The sequence below is a fragment of the Eulemur rufifrons genome, chromosome 15 (assembly GCF_041146395.1).
Source record: "Eulemur rufifrons isolate Redbay chromosome 15, OSU_ERuf_1, whole genome shotgun sequence".
In the NCBI taxonomy this organism is placed as follows: Eukaryota; Metazoa; Chordata; class Mammalia; order Primates; family Lemuridae; genus Eulemur; species Eulemur rufifrons.
The window spans coordinates 22,937,377-22,956,789 of record NC_090997.1 but is presented as its reverse complement, the minus strand read 5'-3'; the positions used below and the strand labels follow the sequence as shown (position 1 = coordinate 22,956,789).

At 35.3% G+C, this 19,413-nt stretch overlaps 1 protein-coding gene across 3 annotated transcripts in view; it reads left to right on the top strand.

The window, feature by feature from the left end:
- Positions 1–19,413, top strand: part of BMP5 (bone morphogenetic protein 5) — a 128,777-nt gene that overhangs the window by 70,014 nt on the left and 39,350 nt on the right. For all 3 annotated transcript variants that reach the window (XM_069488151.1, XM_069488150.1, XM_069488149.1), the window contains exon 3: positions 15,209–15,357. In XM_069488151.1, the coding sequence (XP_069344252.1) occupies positions 15,209–15,357 (149 nt within the window). The remainder of the gene's footprint in view (positions 1–15,208; positions 15,358–19,413) is intronic.

Below are 19,413 nucleotides of genomic sequence, written 5' to 3'. Positions count from 1 at the left end.
CGGGAGCTGGAAGAGCTGTAGGAGCAGCTGTTCCCAGCAAGGTGAGCCAGCAGATCAGTGACAATGTGTGTAAGCAGCAGGAAAGCTTGGCACTTTACCAATCTTCCAATCATAAACTTGGCTGCTGCTTCCTTTCTACTCTCCAACTTTTGAGCAAATTTCTCTGACGGCTAACCTTGACACAGAAGCAAATAGGGAAGGGAATTCTGGGAATTGTAGTTCCAGTTTAGCTGATATGACAAAGTACAAAGCCTCATCAGTCCATTCTTACCAATTTGGCAACAATACATACCTTTTATAACCATTTATAACTTCCAAAAATATAATAGAAGGATAATTCTTCTGCCTTTTAATTCATCTTTGGATGTTGTTCATTCCTTTTCTAGCTGAGACATACTGCCCGTTTGATGTGCTGTAACTTCCATAGTGAAATATGAGATTAGCTACTATCCAAACTACTTGTACTAGATGAGAGGTGGGTGGAGAGGAAACTGGAAAAAAAGGAGAATCGGCTAATATGTACACAAATACATTAGTATCAAAATAAGGAAGAAATATAATAATATTACATCCTCATTTCTGCAACTGGTTATATGGTTATAGCCAGTATTTATAATTTCATTCTTCTACTATGTAATGCATATCCTCTTTGTTTTAGCAAGCATCATGGCTGTTCATTTTTCCTTAGCTGGTGAGGTAAACCAAAAATTCATTCTTGAAGTGTCTGGGCTATTAGCAGTAATGCCTGCATTGAACTGTGGTTTTCCATTGACTTTTGTCATATGACAAGAGAGTATTAAGAGGTATTCCAGGCAATCTCTTATTACCCATATTGTGGTAGGAGCAGTTTTATCAATATCAATTTCTCCTTGATATATTTAAGATTATTTATCCATAGTATAGCAACCTCTTATTGGCTTATGATTCACTGAAATGAGGAGCCCAAAGTGGCCAGGTGGCTATTTCAACTTCCAGTTTAACTTTAATGCAACCATTGCTATGGCCACTAGTGCTAGCATTGCACATTGGGAACTAAGAGCCCTGGACCAACAAAACCCAATGTCTTGGAAATCAGAAGCAAAAATTTTGCTAGCTCAATCATGTGGAGTGAGTGAGAGGAGCCTCTTCCAATTCTACTCCTTGATTTTCAGATCGTGAGACATATGGCTATGAGAGAAATAGCCATACTGGCTATATTTGTTACTAATTTAGATCATACAAAGATTTCTGAAGAATATTAGTCCATTCTTGTAAGATATTGGTATATAACCAATGGAATAACATTCCACTCTTCCATTAGGCCAGCTGCTTCAAAGTGATGGGAAACATGGGGAGACCAGAGAATTCCATGGGCATGAGCCCATTTTCACCTCATTTGCTATCAAAGGAGTTTGTTGATGAGAAGCAATGCTATGTGGAATTCCATGAATAAGTGAGCAAGGCATTCTGTAAGTTCATGGGTGATGATTTTGGGAGAAGCATCATAGGCAGAGAAGGCAAATTCATATCCAGTGCACCTATTCCAGGAATAGCAAAGTTTAGTAGTCCAATATAATCAACCAAACACAAGATAAGCTGTTTAATTCTCTGGGGAAATTCTTCCATAAGGATTTATTGTAGAGATTTGATCTTATACAATCCTGGAGCTAAATAGTCTATGTAAGTCTACTGCTCTGCATCTGGCTCTGGGCATAAGGTCCACAGGGAAAACAGTCAAAAAGAAAAGATCCATGTGAATTTGAGGAAACATGGACAAAGCAGAGACTGTGAAGAGAATCCGGAACCCATGAGGACAAACTGGAATCTACCTCCAGTCCTCCAACTGCAATGATGCAGGTGATTTTCTAACTACCAAATCCTTCCTCTTAGAGGTGCCTGCCTGCCTTGCATTCAGAGGAACTGAATAAGGAGAATTATTGGGTTCTGAAGTAGCTACAGGCCCAGCTGTTGCCCTACCACCGATAAGGTGAACCAGCAGATCACGACAATATGCCTAGGCTGCAGTGACACTTGATCACACAGCAGCGTTTCAAGTACAAACACGGTTACTGCTTCACTGATGTTATTCAAATTTCTTTTGCAGCCAATGGTAATCCTGATTCATACAGGGTAATTCCAGCTTAGTGGAAGTGATGTAGTATAAAACCACCATCGGAAATGAATGCTAAACTGAAAAAGTGAATACATGAATGAACAGGTGGATGGATTTGTGGAATGTCTCAGGTTACACCTTGGCTCTGTTTCTACCCATCTTGTTTTAGGAAAGTGGAGCAGCTCAAACTTTTAGTGCTTCAACATAAAAACCAACGATAGTTCAGGACAAGAAAAGCAATGGAGGTATGGTTTGGGAATGAAGAGTTGCTATCTTACAAGAGAAGTGTTCTGAAAATGGAAAACTCGGTTCTCCATTTGGCTGCAGAACCGGTTGGCTGAGTGACCATGGGAAATCATTTGATTTCTCTATAAACTCTCTTATGAATAATCAGTCTGGCTAAGTAATTCATGTCCTACTTAGTTCTAGTACTCTGTGACTTATGGATACTTTCAGAGGTAAAATCACAGACTATCTTATTTTACATCAGACATTCTTTGTCAAAATTTTTTTCCGTCTTATAAGAATAATCCATTTATTCAGCAGACTAGATAATAGAGAAAGTTAATGTTCCCCATACTACATGCATGGTGTGCTATTAGGTATGTTTGCATGCTTTATATGCCTAATCATAGGAGAAAACATTGTCATGATATAATTATATGAAAAATTATATTCTTTTTACTGAAGTAAAATATCAAACAAATTAGAGGAGGCATTTGAATATATATACACATTTGGATTGGTGTATAAATATAGATATATGATGAATGTACATAGTCAAAGCTGTAATCGCTTACTGAGTTTGTGTCCATACTTTCAATCACATGTTATATAAAATGATTCATAAATATAGTCATATTCCTTGCTTCACTGTCAAAATATATGCGATAACTTTCTTTAAACTTATCTCCTGCATCTTTGACATTATGCTTTTATCACTAGAGCCACATTTTGAATAATATATCATAGTGTTAAAAAGTATATCATCTGCAGGTTCCTCTATATTGTTTGAAAAGTAGCATTTTTTGAATCCATGTATGATACTATCATCGTAAATACTATGCTATGAAAAGCACAAGTACTCACAGGATTTTTTAAATTGTTCTTTCTTTGATTTTAGCATTTATTTAGGTGGATAAATGTTTTATATACAATGCAACATCTGATTTCTATATTTATATAAGTGATTTTTTAAAAAGTGACTTACAAAGACAGCCAATAGTTGTATTTTTGAAAAAACACTCCAGGAATAATTAGCAAATTTCTTTGTATCTTCCTTTTTTCTACCTCTCCTTCTCCCCTTCTCCCACTCTGCTCCTTCCTCTCTTCTTCCTTCTTCCTCCTTGTTCCTGTAACCAATTCTATTAGCTATCTATAAGAATCCTAGGCCGGGCGCGGTGGCTCACGCCTGTAATCCTAGCACTCTGGGAGGCCGAAGCGGGTGGATCGCTCAAGGTCAGGAGTTCGAGACCAGCCTGAGCAAGAGCGAGACCCCGTCTCTACTAAAAATAGAAAGAAATTATATGGCCAACTAAAAATATATAGAGAAAAAATTAGCCGGGCATGGTGGTGCATGTCTGTAGTCCCAGCCACTCGGGAGGCTGAGGCAGTAGGATAGCTTAAGCCCAGGAGTTTGAGGTTGCTGTGAGCTAGGCTGACGCCACGGCACTCACTCTAGCCCGGGCAACAAAGTGAGACTCTGTCTCAAAAAAAAAAAAAAAAAAAAAAAAAAGAATCCTAAAGTAACATCGATTGACGTCATTTGAAGGCAATGAGCCTCCCCAGATAATACTTTTCCGCATATCACAGGTCAAAATAAAGCAATTTAGAGACATGGTATAAGGGAGGACCACGTAAAGATTCAACTGGAATTTACCTTTTATCCAGACAGATATTCAGAGTGTTACATTTAGTCTTGACAAAACCTTTAAGGCAGAGATTATCATACCAATTTTTATACATGGGGAAACTGAGGCTGAGAAATTCCTTAATTGTTCAAGTTCTGTATAATCTCCAAATCCTTGTTTATTTCATTGTACTATATTGATATTGATGAAAAGATGATAAAATTAAGTTCTTAGATATATAGCCTCAATTTTCCCATTCTACCAATCTGTATTTTCAGATGAGTTGTACGAATGGTAGTAACTCAAATTTTGCTGAATTTGGCTCCTGCTGCTTGGTCTTTAGTGAAGCATTTATCCTTCTGGAATTTTAAGACTCTAAGGGCATGTATGCAAAACTCTTTCCTCTTTTAATAAAATAAAAATCATTTTTGCAAATAAGTATATACAAACCCACCAGTAAATCATATATGACTACACATGTTTAAATTTCTGGTTATGATTAAAGTCAGATCTGCTCAAATGTATTTGCATTGAATATAAACATATATACATATTATATATTGTTTTCCAACTTTGAGTAGCTATACTTAATATACCTGTATATTTCATATCCAATAATTCTTTCTGAGTACTGCAAATCTTTTATCTGTTAAACATGGCTCTAACAACTACATTATGACTTCATTGTCTGTGAAGGAAATTACTATACCTATCTATATCATAGTCAGGAAGAATGTTGAAATTTGACTTGAAAAAGAAAAATACAATTTTTGCTAGTTATGAATTTTCATCAATGTAAATTTACTTTCACATATTCAGTTTTGAAAACATTTCAATGTTGATAAGTGCTGTAATGTCAATAAAGACAGAATAATCACATCCAGGATTATGCCTGCCTTAGAAAAACACTTTTAAATAGTGTTATGGGTCGAATTGTGCTCTACTCTCCCCAAATTAATATGTTGAAGTTCTAGTCTCCAGTAACTTGGAATGTGACCTTTTTTGGAGAAAGGGTCTCTGCAGAGGTAATGGAGTTAAAGTGAAGTCAGTAGAATGGATTGTAATCCAATATGACTGTTATCCTTACAAAAAGGGGAAGTTTAGGGGGCATGGAGCAAATGGCCAAATAGAAACCTCTAGGGATCATCCCTCCACATGAACAGCAAATGCAACATTGATCTACGCAAACAAGCATCTTCAGAAAAACCAAAAATCAGGTGAGTGATCATAATACCTAGTTTTAACATTATATCAAGAAAGGAGGCACTGAAGAGGGCAGAAAAGACAATCTTGCATTGCCTACGCCACTCTGCCCCCAACCCCCAGCAGTGCCAGGCCAGCACACCCAGTGGAGAGAGAACCTGTGTGCCCAGGAGAGGGGGAGTAAAGTGATTATGGGACTTCGCATTGAAACTCAGGGCCACCCTGGCACAGGGGAACACAGCACAGGGAAGAATTCTGCTGGAGCCCACAGAGGGAGCATTTAGACCAGACCAGACACAGGGAAATTCTCAGCCCCAAAACCTGAGTTCAGGCGAATCCTACTTCTGGCTGACAAAAAGCTAAATTTGGATTAAATTTGTAAGGCTGTCAGGCCACAAAGGCAGTAGTCCTTGGGCAATTCCTGCAGCTGTGCTGGCTCTGAGCCAATGGATTTGAGATGCACGTGACCCAGTGAGACACCAGCCACAACTGCAAAGCCAGTGCTTGTGACACTCCTCCCCCAACTCTAGGCAGTTTAGCTCAGGAAGAGTCTTCTTCTACTTCAGGAAAGGAAAGGGAAGAATTCAGAGGACTTTGTTTTGCAACTTCGGTACCTGATCAACCATAATAAAATAAAGTACCAAGCAGACTCCTGAAGCTCCTGAGTCCAAGCCTTAGTTCCTGGATGGCATTCCCGGATCCATCCTTGGCCATCAGGAAATATGCTGCCCTCAAGGGAATGACTCAGTATTGGCAGGATATACCATCTGCTGACTAAATAAACATCAGAGGTAGCCAAGAAGCAGTCACCAAGGACTTTGGGTGAGACTGGGCTGGCTTCAGGTGTGATATGACCTGGCACTGGTGGCCAGAAGTGAGTGCCCATATCATTCCTCCCCCAAATCCACCAGCCACACAGACAGTGAAGGAAGAGAGTGAGAGACTTTGCCTGGCAATCCAGGGAATTCTTCCATATCTTACCCAAGTCCACCAAGGCAGTACCACCAGGACTCTGCAAGAGTCACAGCATTACTGGGCTTGGGGCACCCCAGTGCTGATATGGCTGCAGTGACCAAAGACTTAGATCACAACACTCAATTCCCTTTGAGTATCTGGAAAGTCTTCTCAAGTAAAACAGGTTTAAACAAGACCAGACTGTAAAAATTAGAATAAAAATCTAACTACATGCATGCATGTATTTATAACACTTCTGAGTCTTCTATAATAGTCTCATCTCTAGAATATTAACTCTTGAGGACAGATGTTAAATCTGATGAAATGTTTTCTAATGGTCAAAACAAACAATTTTCATATATATATCACTCGAATTCCAATAAATCTAAATAAATTTCATTTGTAACATAAAAGAGTAAATACCTAAAAGAGTAAATATCTTCAATGCCCAGATATTGCCAAACATCCAAAATCAACAAGAACATCCAGGAAAATGTGACCTCACCAAATGAACTAAATAAGGTACCAGTGACCAATCCTGAAGTGATGGAGATATGTGACCTCTCACACAAAGAATTCAAAATAGGTGTTCTGAAGAAGCTCAATGAACTGCAAGACAACATAGAAAAGGAATTCAGAAGCCAATCGGAGAAATTTAACAAAGAAATTGAAATAATAAAACAAAATATTCAAGCAGAGATCCTGGGCTGAAGAATTCAATTGACAAACAGAGAAATGCATCAGACTCTCTCAAAAGCAGAATTGACCAAGCAGAAGAAAGAATTGGCAAGCTTGAAGACAGGCTATTTGAAAATACACAGTCAAAAGAAAAAAAAAAGAGTAAAGAATAAAAAAGAATGAAGCACATCTATAAGATCTAGAAAACAGCCTCAAAAGGACAAATTTAAGAGTTATTGACCTTAAAGAGGAGGTAGAGAGAGACATTGGGATAGAAAGTTTATCCAAAGAAATAATAATAGAACTTTCCAAACCTACAGAAAGATATCAATATTCAGGTACAAGAAGGTCATAGAACACCAAGCAGATTTAACCCAAAAAAGACTACCTCAAAGCATTTAATAATTGAGATCCCAAATGTCACAATAAAGAAAAGGTCCTAAGAGAAGCAAGAAAAAAGAAAACAAAAAACATATAAAGGAGCTTCATAAGTCCGGCAGCAGACTTCTCAGTGGAAACTCTATAAGCCAGGGGAGAGTGGCAAGACATATCTAAAGTGCTAAAGGAAATAAACCTTAATCCTAGCACATTATATCCAGCAAAAACATTCTTCAAACATGAAGGAGAAATAAAGACCCTCCCAAACAAACAAAAGCTGAGGGATTTCATCAATACCAGACCTGTCCTAAAAGAAATGCTAAAAGGAGTCATGATCTGAAGGTATACTTACTGGTAACAGTAAGTACACAAATACAGAATGCTCAATTGTTGTAATTGCTGTGTATGAACCACTTAATATCTTGAGTAGGAAGAATAAAAGACAAGTCTATCAAAAATAACTGCAATAACGTTTTGATAGATACTATAAAAAGGTATGAATGGAAATGGCAAAAAGTTAAAAAACAGGGAGGGAGGATGGAGTTAAAGGATAGAATTTCTGTTAGATTTCTCTTTTCTTGTTTATTTATTTGCTTGTAGGCAAAGTTGTCATATATTTAAAATAATTGATTATAAAATGTTTTTTGTAAGCCCCATAATAACTTCAAATCAAAACTCCTACAACAGATACACAAAAAATAAAAATCAAGAAATTAAAACACACTACCAGACAAAATCAGTTTTAACAGAGGAAGACCAATCAGAAGGAAGGAAGGAAGAAAGAGAGGAACAGAAAACAAACAGAAATCAAATAACAACATGGCAGTAGGAAGTCCTTAACTGTCAATAATAACTTTGAATGTGAATAGACTAAACTACCCAATCAAAAGACATTGAGTGGCTGAATGGATAAAAAAAAAAAAGGGCCAACTCTATTTCGTCTGCAAGAAACCCACTTCTCCTACAGAAACACACATAACCTAAAAGTAAAGCTATGGAAAAAGATATTCCATGCAAATGGAAACCAAAAAGAAGCAGGAGTATCTATAATTCTATCAGATAAAATAGATTTCAAGGCAAAACTGTTAAAAAAAAAAAAGACAAAGAAGTTCATTATATAATGAAAAGGGGTCAATTCCTCAACAGGATATAACAATTCTAAACATATACACACCCTACACTGGAGCACCCAGATTTATAAGCAAATAATATCAGAGCTAAAGAGCAAGATTGACTCCAATACAGTAATTACTGGAGAACTCAACACTCCATTTTTAGCATTGGACAGACCATCCAGACAGAAAATCAACAGAGAGACATTGCACTATAGACCAAATGGACCTAACAGATATTTATACAACATTTCATCCAACAGCTGCAAAATACATGTTCTTCTCCTTAGCTCATGGATCATTCTCAAGGATAGACCATATGTTAGGCCACAAAATAAGTCTTAAAAATTCAAAAAAAATTGAAATCATATCAAGAATTTTCCCAGACAACAATAGAATAAAATTAGAAATTGATAACAAGAGGAACATTGGAAAATATACAAACACATGGAAATATTAACAAAACAATATACTCCTGAATGGACACTGGGTCAATGAAGAGTTTAAGAAAGAAATTAAAAATTTCTGGAAACAAATGAAAGTGAAAACACAACATATCAAAACTTATAGTATACAGCAAATGCAGTAATAAGAGAAGAGTTTATAGCAATAAGTGCTTACAACAAAAAAGTAGAAAAGCTTTAAATAAACAACCCAGTGATGCATCTCAAAGAATTAGAAAAACAAGTGCAAAACAAACCCCAAACTAGTAGAGAAAAGACATAATAAAGATCAGAACAGAAATAAATGAAATTGAAACAAAAAAATACAAAATATCAGGCACAAAAGTGTTGGTTTTTTAAAAGATATAATTGAAAAACCTTTAGCCAGACTAAGAAAAAAAAAAATAAGACTCAGATAAGTACAACCAGAGATGAAAAAGTAAATATTACGACTTATAATACAGAAATCCGAAGGATCATTAGATACTTCTATGAGCAACTATGTTTCAATAAATTGGAAAACCTAGAGAATATTGATACATTTCTAGACACATGCAACATACCAAGATTGAACCAGGAAGAAATCAAAAACCTGAATAAGCCAATAACAATTAATGAGATAGAAGCAGTAATAAAAAGTCTACCATCAAAGGAAAGTTGAAGATCCGATGGCTTCACTGTTGAAGTCTAACAAACATTTAAAGAAGAACTAATACCAATCTTATTCAAACTATTCCAAAAAATCAAGGAGGAGGGAATATTTTCAAACTCATTATAAGAGGTATGTATCACTCTAATACCAAAACCAGACAAAGACACAACAAAAAAAGAAAACTATAGGCCAACCTTTCTGATGAACACAGACTCAAAATCTTCAAAAAAATACTAGCAAACCAAATTCAACAACACATTAATAAGATTATTCAACATAATCAAGTGGGACTCATCCAAGGGATGCAAGGATGTTTCTACATACTCAAATCAGTCAATGTGATACATCATATCAGCAGAATGAAGGACAAAAACCATATGATTGTTTCAGTTAATGCTGAAAGAGCATTTGATAAAATTTAACATCCCTTCATTATAAAAACTCTCAAAAAACTATTCATAGAAGTAATCAACCTCAACTCTGTAAAAGCCATATATGACAGACCCATACCTAGTATGATAGTGAAAGGGGAAAATCTGAAAGCCTTTTCTCTAAGCTTTGGAATAAGACAAAGATGCCTGCTTTCACCACTGTTATTCAACATAGTGCTGGAAGTTCTAGCTAGAGCAATCAGATAATAAAAAGAAATATGGGGCAACCAGGTTGCAAAGGAAGAAGTCAAATTATCCTTGTTTGCTCATGATATGATCTTATATATACAGAATCCTAGAGACTCCAAACACACACACACACGCACACACACACACAAAACTATTAAGGCTGATAAACAAATTTAGTAAAGTTGCAGGATACAAAATCCTCTTACAAAAATAAGTAGCATTTCTATATACCAACAGTAAACAATTTGAAAAAGAAACTAAGAAAGTAATTCCATTTATAATAGCTATAAATAAAATAAAATAAAATACCTAGGAATGAACTTAACCAAAGAAATGAATAGTCTCTATATGAAAACTATAAAACACTGATTAAAAAAATGGAAGAGGACACACACAAAAAATGGAAAGATATTCCATGCTCGTGGATTGGAAGAATCACTATTGTTAAATGTCCCTGCTACCCATAGCAATCTATAAATTCAATGCAATCCCCATCAAAATACCAATGACATTCACCACAGAAATAAAAAAAATAATCCTAAAGTTTATATGGAACTATAAAAGACCCAGAATAGCCAAAGTCATCCTGAGCAAAAAGAACAAAACTGCAGGAATCACATTACCTGACTTCAAATTATACTACAAAGCTGTACTAACCAAAACTGCATGGTACTGGCATAGAAACAGACACATAGACCAATGGAAGAGAATAGAAACCCCAGAAACAAACCCACACATCTGTAGTGAACTTATCTTTGACAAAGGTGCCAAGAACATACACTAGAGTAAAGACAGTCTCTTTAATAACCAATGCTGGGAAAACTGGATATCCCATATGCAGAAGAATGAAACTAGACTCTTATCTCTCACCATATATAAAAAGCAAATCAAAATGGATTAAAGACTTAAATCTATACAAGACCTGAACCTATGAAACTACTAAAAGAAAATATTGAGGAAATGCCTCACGACATTATTCTGGGCAAGGACTTCTTGAGAAATACCCTCAAAGTACAGGTAACCAAAACAAAATTAGACAAATGAGATCACATCAAGCTAAAAAGCTTCTGCACAGCAAAGGAAATAATCAACAAAGGGAAGAGACAACCCACAGAATGGGAGAGAATATTTGCAAACTATCCATCTGACAAGGGATTAATAATTAGAATATATAAGGAGTTTCAACAACTTGATAGGAAAAAAATCAAATAATCTGATTAAAAAATGGGCAAAGATCTGAATAGACATTTCTCAACATAAGACATACAAATGACCCAATATGGTATATAGAAAAATGCTCAACGTCATTAGTCATCAGAGAAATGCAAATCAAAACTACAATGAGATATCATCTCATCCCAGTTAAAATGGCTTTCATCAAAAAGACAGGCAATAATAAATGTTAGAGAGGATGTGGAAAAATGGGAACCCTTGTACACTGGTGGTGTGAAAGTAAATTAGTGCAACCACTATGGAGCAGTATGGGGGTTCCTCAAAAAACTTAAAACAACTGCCATATGACTCAGCAATCCTACTGCTTGGTATATATCCAAAGGAGGGGAATTCAGTATATCAAAAATATATCTGCATGCTCATGTTTATTGATATTTAACACTATTCACAATAGCCAAGATTTGGAATCAGCCTAAGTGTCCATGAATGGATGAATAGATAAAGAAATTGTGGTACATATACACAATGGAATATTATATAGCCACAAAAAGGAAATTCCTGTCATTTGCAACAACATGGATGGGACTGAAGAACATTATGTTAAGTGAAATAAGCCATGCACAAAAAGACAAATCTTGCATGTTCTCACTCATATGTGGGAGCTAGATATTAAACACAATTGATCTCATGGAGACAGAGAGTAGAATGATGGTTACCAGAGGCTCGGAAGGATAGCAGGGAGGGAGAAATAAAGTGGGGATGGTTAACAGGTGCAAAATATAGTTATATAGAATCAACAATATTTGAGAGCACAATAAAGTGGCTATAATCAACAATAAGTTAGGGTATTCTTTAAAATAACTAAAAGAGTAGAATTGGAATGTTCCTAACACAAAGAAATGATAAATGCCTAAGGTGATGGATACCCCAATTACCCTGATTTGATTAATTTGCATTGTATGCCTGTATCAAAATAGCACATATACCCTGTAAAAATATCCATTCATTATGCACCTATAATGAGTAAAAATTTTTAAAAAGGAGGAAAGTTGGACAAACAGGCAGCCTAGGAGAAATGATGTGAAGAGACAAAGGAAGAAGAGAGCCATCTACAAGCCAAGGAGAGAGGCCTGGAACATATCTTTCCCTCATAATTCAGAAGAAACCAACACTGCTGACGCTTTGATTTTGAACTTGTAGCCTCCAGAACTTTGACACAATAAATTTCTATTGTTTAAACCATTTAGTCTGTGGTATGGCAGCTTTAGAAAACTTACACAAATACCATTCTGAAATATTTGCTTACATACATCTATGTAAATGGACTTTGTTTTCTTTGCTAGAATACAGACTTTGGTTTTAGTTTCACTATTGAAATTGCACAATATTTAAAGGAATGATATTTTGAATTTATTTTTGCTACAAATACATATAATTTTCTACATGCGTATTTTCTCTCTATTGCATTCCTTTTAAATGAATTACTATTAATTTTTCTTTTTTGGATATTGTATCAATTTCTCTAAAAAGTCAAGTAAAAATGGTGAGACAACACAACTGTAATAAGTTTATATTATACAATTCATGGGAAATACTTAGGGTATTTTACTATTCCCAGTGATATAAGTGTCATATTTTAGTGGAGAAATTTTACACTTCAAAAGAAATCATATGTAACTTTCTACAGAATGGGGGAGGGGATTTGTTTTTAAGAAACTATTATGAAAGTTGGTATATGAGTGAAAATTAAAAATTATTACTCTTGTGTTTATTACTAATACATTTGATTTTCCCCAAGTATATTCTATTCTGTAGGTAATGTAGAAGAGCTTATTTCAAGGAATGAGAAGAAATTAAAGAAGTTGTTAGTCAAAAATAAAATAGCTTTGACCAAATATAGGAAACTGTGGCACTTATGAAATCAACTGAACTTCTGTAACTTTTCAGAGGTGAACTAGAAATATAACTTTTAGACCATGTTACTTCCTAGATGTACCTTCCTATGAAGTGGATCACTGAAATTCAGATATTAGGGCTTGCTTGAGTCCTTTGGCTGATGCTTTTTCTAAATATAATCGTTAAAACTGAAACTATTTTTTTCATAGTCATGGTAGAAAGTTTTGGGATTTGAACATGAATAGTTCAGGGATTTCTTTTTTCTGAAAAGATGGCACAATTTAAAAATAATAGAAAAGATACCACCTAAATGGCTACCTACAGAGCGTTGTTAATTTTGCCTCTATAAATTTACCTTCTTGTTCTTTTTTGTTTTTCAAGTATTTACCAATATCATTCCAAGGGATGACATTATAAGCTTTGCAGAGTTGATTAGGACACTTTTTGCCATATTTCAAATGAAAGCAGACTTGGAAGCAGCGTAGCACTGGAGTATTCCCCAAGATACAGTGTGATTCCTGTTTAAGAAGTGAAAAGTATGACTAAGTTAATTCCAAGACTATAGTCGCAGAGATATTTACCAAATATCACCAAACTTTAAGGACAATCCTTATTTTCATGTCTGTTTATTTGGTGGAGTTTTCAAGTCAGGAGAAAGAGGAAGAATTTAATTGACATGCTATCGCTCCGTGACTACAGTGGGTCCTTAAAATTCAAGTGGGAACTAAAAGAATCTTTTCAATGCTTTGTACTGTATGCTTCTGTCGAACTGAGTCCTATATCAGATATGCAAAAAGTGTCTGAAAACTTCCCCTAAACTATAGGCAATTCTGGGGTGGGTTAGCTAGATGATTTCATTGATCATATTACAATTATCTGAATTTCTCTAGGTTAATGAAAGAATAGTATAAATCAAGCTAAAATAAAGAAACAGAGATGTAGTCTCTAAAATATTGACTGAGATTTTTTACTTCATTTCTGTTAAAAATGGTTCAATTTTCAATTTTAGAGTATTTTCCTAAAGAAGTAATGTATGTATTATTTATTCAAAATTTGCTTTTTACATTTTACAAGCCACCTTTGAAGTGACTTCTGTGATGTATTAATGGATAGATGGCAAATGCAGTAAAATAGTATTTAACATAGCTTATTATGACATAGTTCTGATTTTCTTTATATAAGTAATATGGTCTTAAAAAATTCAGTATAATATAAAAGGTCATAAAAATGCATAATAGTGTTATTTCTACTCTGCTTGAAGGAGTTCCAATGTTTTATAATTAACCGCTGAGCCTCAATTTCATCAATACGAAAGAGCTGTTATAAAGATTAAAAGTCAGCAGTAGGTAACATTTAGCTTGGAGACTGCCTGTCGTGAGGGAATAATAAATAAAATAATTCATTATAATTCAAAAATATTTATGCATTTGTAAATTTGACGCTAAATTTAAGACTCAAAAAATATATTCAGAATGGTTAATAACAGTAACACTGTGCAGAATATCCTAGAACCTACGAGTTCATATTCACAGCCATTACTATCCCCAGGGCACTTATCGAAGATGTAAAAGCAAGTTATGGCAGATTGTGCTGCTCAATTTATGGGCTTTATCCCTTAATCCAATGGTGCACTCTGTGACCCTCTCTTGGCCTTTGGTGTCCATAAAATAATTATATAATAAAAAGTGGAAAATGTTAGAAAGCTATCCCTGAAACAGATGCCTGAATCACATCCTGCCTGTGCTCCATCCTTTTGAAAGTCCACATTCATCCAAACGGGAGCAGCTACTTTCATTTCTGTCTCTGTTTAGTTTAATCCTTTGTTTTGAGGGCTGCTTACACATAGAGGGAACATTGATGGCTGGGGACCAAATTAATAACACCAAGTCAGTTTGTAAAGGCCAGTGAGAAGCAGGAAAATGGAAATTACTTTCAGATAGATATTACTAATCTGCACCAGGTTTGGATCAGGAGCTTAGCAAGAAAGGGTCTGCATCTTATTACTCATCACTTGAGTCACTTGTTCTCCTTGTTCTTTTATTAACTCCTGTTATTTTAAAGAGTGCTTTCGGAATGTTTTCACTTAAGTATAGGAAATGATGATCTTCATTCAAACTTTTGACATTTTTTTTTTGTTGTTGTTCCTTTTTTTCTTAGGGATGCAGATCTGTTCCTGTTAGACACAAGAAAGGCCCAAGCTTTAGATGTGGGTTGGCTTGTCTTTGATATCACTGTGACCAGCAATCACTGGGTCATTAATCCACAGAACAATCTGGGCTTGCAGCTCTGTGCAGAGACAGGGGATGGTAAGTGCTGAATTTCATATATTTTTTGTGGGACTTATTTTGACACATTGAGAGTTACTGCATTTTGTGTGCTTTAAGCAGTATATGCTTTATACTTATGATGTACAAGGTAGCACATTCCATAGGATAGTGTAATACTATATTAATTAGTGAATCAGTTTAGAGCATATTGATCCAACATATTTATTGTCAGGCTCTGGAGTGAGGGGTGAAGAAGAAGTAGTTACTGCTACTGCTCTCAAGAAATCATTAGTCTAGTGTTGAAGATTTATATGTGAACAAGTAGCACTATTATAATGATATCAAAAGAAATCTATATACAAAGTGCTGTGGACCTATGTCTTGATTATGGTGGTGGTTACACAAATATATAATTTGTAAAAAATTGTAGCACTGTACATCAAAGAATTAATATTTCTATATGCAAATTGTATCTCAAAACCTAACAAAAAGACAAATATATATATATATATAAAAATATATATGTTTACATATAAAGGTGCTAGGAAAACAACAGAGTTACCAATAATATGTGGGGTAAGAAGGATGGGGACGGAATAATAGTCACAAAAAACTGCAGAAAATAATATCAAGTTAGGTGTTAACATATTGTAGTCTTTGATCAAAGACAACTGTTCCAGAATGGCCTTTGGGAGTGGTCTGCAGGAAATCTTCACTTTTAACAAGCTCCAGAAATAATTCTTATGCTCACAAGTATTCATCGAGCACCTACTAACATGTCATGAACTTGGCTAGATTCTGGATGTACAAGGGGGAGCAAATGCAGATGGCTTTATGAGGCTTGCAGTTGAGTGAGGCAAAGGTAGTAATCGCACAGTAATGTTAGTGAATGCGTGTCCCTACATACTGAGAAGAGCCCAGTGGACTTGTGAATATAGACCAGTAAGTGGCTTTGAGCTACAATCTGAAAGACAAAAAAGATGTGATTAGGGGACAAAGTTGGGGGCAGGCATTTCAGACAAATGGAACCAAATTTGCACAGACTGTGGTGAGAGGGACGTTGGCACATTTGGTCAGAAGGCCAGGGAAGCCAAGGCCAATTTATTCAGAGCTTTATTGGCCTTAGATCACTCAAATTCCAAACCTTTGAAATTCAAATCTGGACTTTCAGGCCATTTAGAATTATATTTGTCATGGCAGGAGGATAAAACAAAATTTAATGGTGTGTTAGCTTGATTAGTAATTTTTAAATATTTAGAAATACACCATGTCGATCTTACATGTGCTCTTACTCCATACTCTACAATTGTCATAGCCAGGCCTAGGGAAGGCAATTTTTAAAAAGACAATTAATAGGTGAATGTATCTTATTTAATTTCACTGCTTTTGGTTTTTTGCAGAATCAGGCAAGAGAAACATTAAACCTAGAGTCTGTCTCATTCATTTCTTCTTGCTCTATTACACAAAAACCTTGCTTAATAAACCACAGAGTTAAGTAAAAGTTGGATATGTCTTGGACCTCTTTCAAGGGGATTCATCGCTGTAAGCACCAAGACTTCATGGTTTTACCTATAGTCAGTTTCACAGCCTATGGATCATACCATAACCAATGTTGTGACTCCAAGGATTCTGTATGTGGAATGAAGTTGACAGACATGAATTAAATATATTATAGGGTTAGTCTAGTGAAGGTTTTATATGCCTCAATCTTGACCTAGAAAAAGAAAGGTCTTACTCTAAGTGTTATAGACAAAATTTCAGAACTTTCCTCTGCCCTCAAATCCAGACTTTTCCATGGATTTCAATTACACTGCTAAATTTTTATAAACAATTCAAATATTTTGGATTATAGGTTATTTTCCAATTATGGCTTTGAGATTATCAGTAAGGACCCTCAGGGTTCAAGCATTATAGATGGAGACTGAGAAAAAGCACATATTTAAATCATCTTCCAAGAATTCTTACAATGTTAAACTACTGTACATTTATGGTCAGAAATTTGACTGGGACATCAGCACTGTGGGGTAAGCCACTCGTTTCTTCCCTGGTATGTGGCCCAAACAAGAAAAATCAAATTAGTGGTACGTGCTTCCCCCAGTCTTCTCCTTGGGGATATGCTTGAAATGTCTAACTAAACAAATTAAGGAATCTACGAAATATGATCAGCCTGTTTCCTTCTAATTTCCATCTCGCCTCCTGCCCTACGTGAATTTTCTGGTTTCTCTCTTTTGTTCTTTTCATTCTTCTCTTGTATTGGTTCTTTCTTTCCCTTATGTAATTTACCCTCTATTTTGCTTTTGATTTATCTTTTCCTCTCTGAGAATGACTCTATATTTTGACTTTCCCTTTCTCCCTGATTTATTTTTCTTTTCATGGTTAATTTTACTTTAAATTACTATTCTATTATAAATAATACAAAATATTTTGTATTATTTATCTTTTTTTGAGCCTGAAATAAACCAATATTTCACTCTTTTCAAGGTTTCCAAATTATTTAAGGGTTAGGTTTGAGGTATACGACCTGTTGTTACTTTTATCTCCCTTATATTATCTAATGTGAAGAATATTTAAATGGTTAAATGTGCTAGGCAAGCTGGCTTTTTACATTTAAGCAATAATTAAAACAGATTTTAACCAGAGATAGAGCATATATGGCTTTGGGAAAACAAGTGATCTTCACGGTACCTCAGTTTTATTAGCTGCAACCTCATCGAGAATATACATGTGACATTTTTCTATAAATATGAATAACTACACGCTTTAGTTTCTTACAGCCTCACTCATTAACACTGCTGGTGTTCTCAAAGTGATGCTGCTTCAGAGCTGACAGACCATCTTTTATTTGCAATAAAGGATTCTGAATATTTTTACTTCTCAGCAAAATGAATTGAAAATCACGAAAGAAGATACTCAGTAAAGTTTGCTTTCAAATTCATTTGTTGACACTTACTCGTTTGTCCAACATAAAATTATCATGTACATATGCATGCAAAATGGCAAGTTAAAGGAGCATATATCCTGGAAGACAGATATATGTAGCTAATGGTAGGAAGAATAAAATGCTTTAATGCTAAGAACAGTGATACAACCAAGATGCTATGGGAAAGCAGAAGAGACATGGTTAAGGACAACTGGGACAGAGCCAAAAGAACTATGACAGAGCTGCCTTTTAAGCTCGGTCAGCTGAGTAGAAGTTTAAGTAATAGAGATGAAGAGGGAGGGAGTCATGGAGAGTGGGGAGTGATGGTAACAACAGAAATTACTCCTGCATGAGGAAGCACAGTGAGTAAATGCATAGAATGACAAAACGGCATGGTGTATTCTGGAAAAAGTTAGTCCAGAATTGTCTAGAACAACTTTTGTGTACATGATATAGTTGCAGACACTATTAGGAAAGTTATCTGGGGACAAATCATGTAAGGAACATGAAATCTAAATTAAGTAGAATATACTCTTGTAGCTTGATCATGACTCATAAAAGAACTAGACTTGTTGCTTTAATCCATCACAGTAACAGTATCTCGATTACACATTTGAAAGAGTATCAGTTCATGAGATCATGGGATGTGTTTCTCATTCACAGTGTACCCTTTGTGCTTGGCACAATGCAGGTTATAGGTACCAGAAATGTTTTGAATGATCATTGAATGAGTTTGTGATCTGAGAGGCTGTCTTAGGCCACTTGCCGCACTGAACATGTTCCTCTTAAAAAGACATTCCAAACTGTGAGTTTTGGGTCATTACTAACTAAACCAGTTTGATGTAACATAGGCGCAGGATTTTGTAGAGAAAAACCACAATAAAGCAGTTAAATAGTTTCAAGCATAAGGAGAGGAGAAAGTCAGTGATGTGTATTATTAAATTTTGTTTCTCCTGCTCCCGTGAAGAAAAAATAGCAAAGAGGCCTAAATATATTTTAGAAATCAAAAAGCTGCTGAAATAAAAAGTAGCATTTTGATTCCTCAGAGAGCCTGTGGAAAATATGTCAGTTTGTGAAATACTGTTTTTAGAAATTTGACAAATGAACTGCGATGGATTTGGCAAGAGAGTTTAACGATGTTTTATTTATTTTTTATGCTGAATAGATAATTCTCA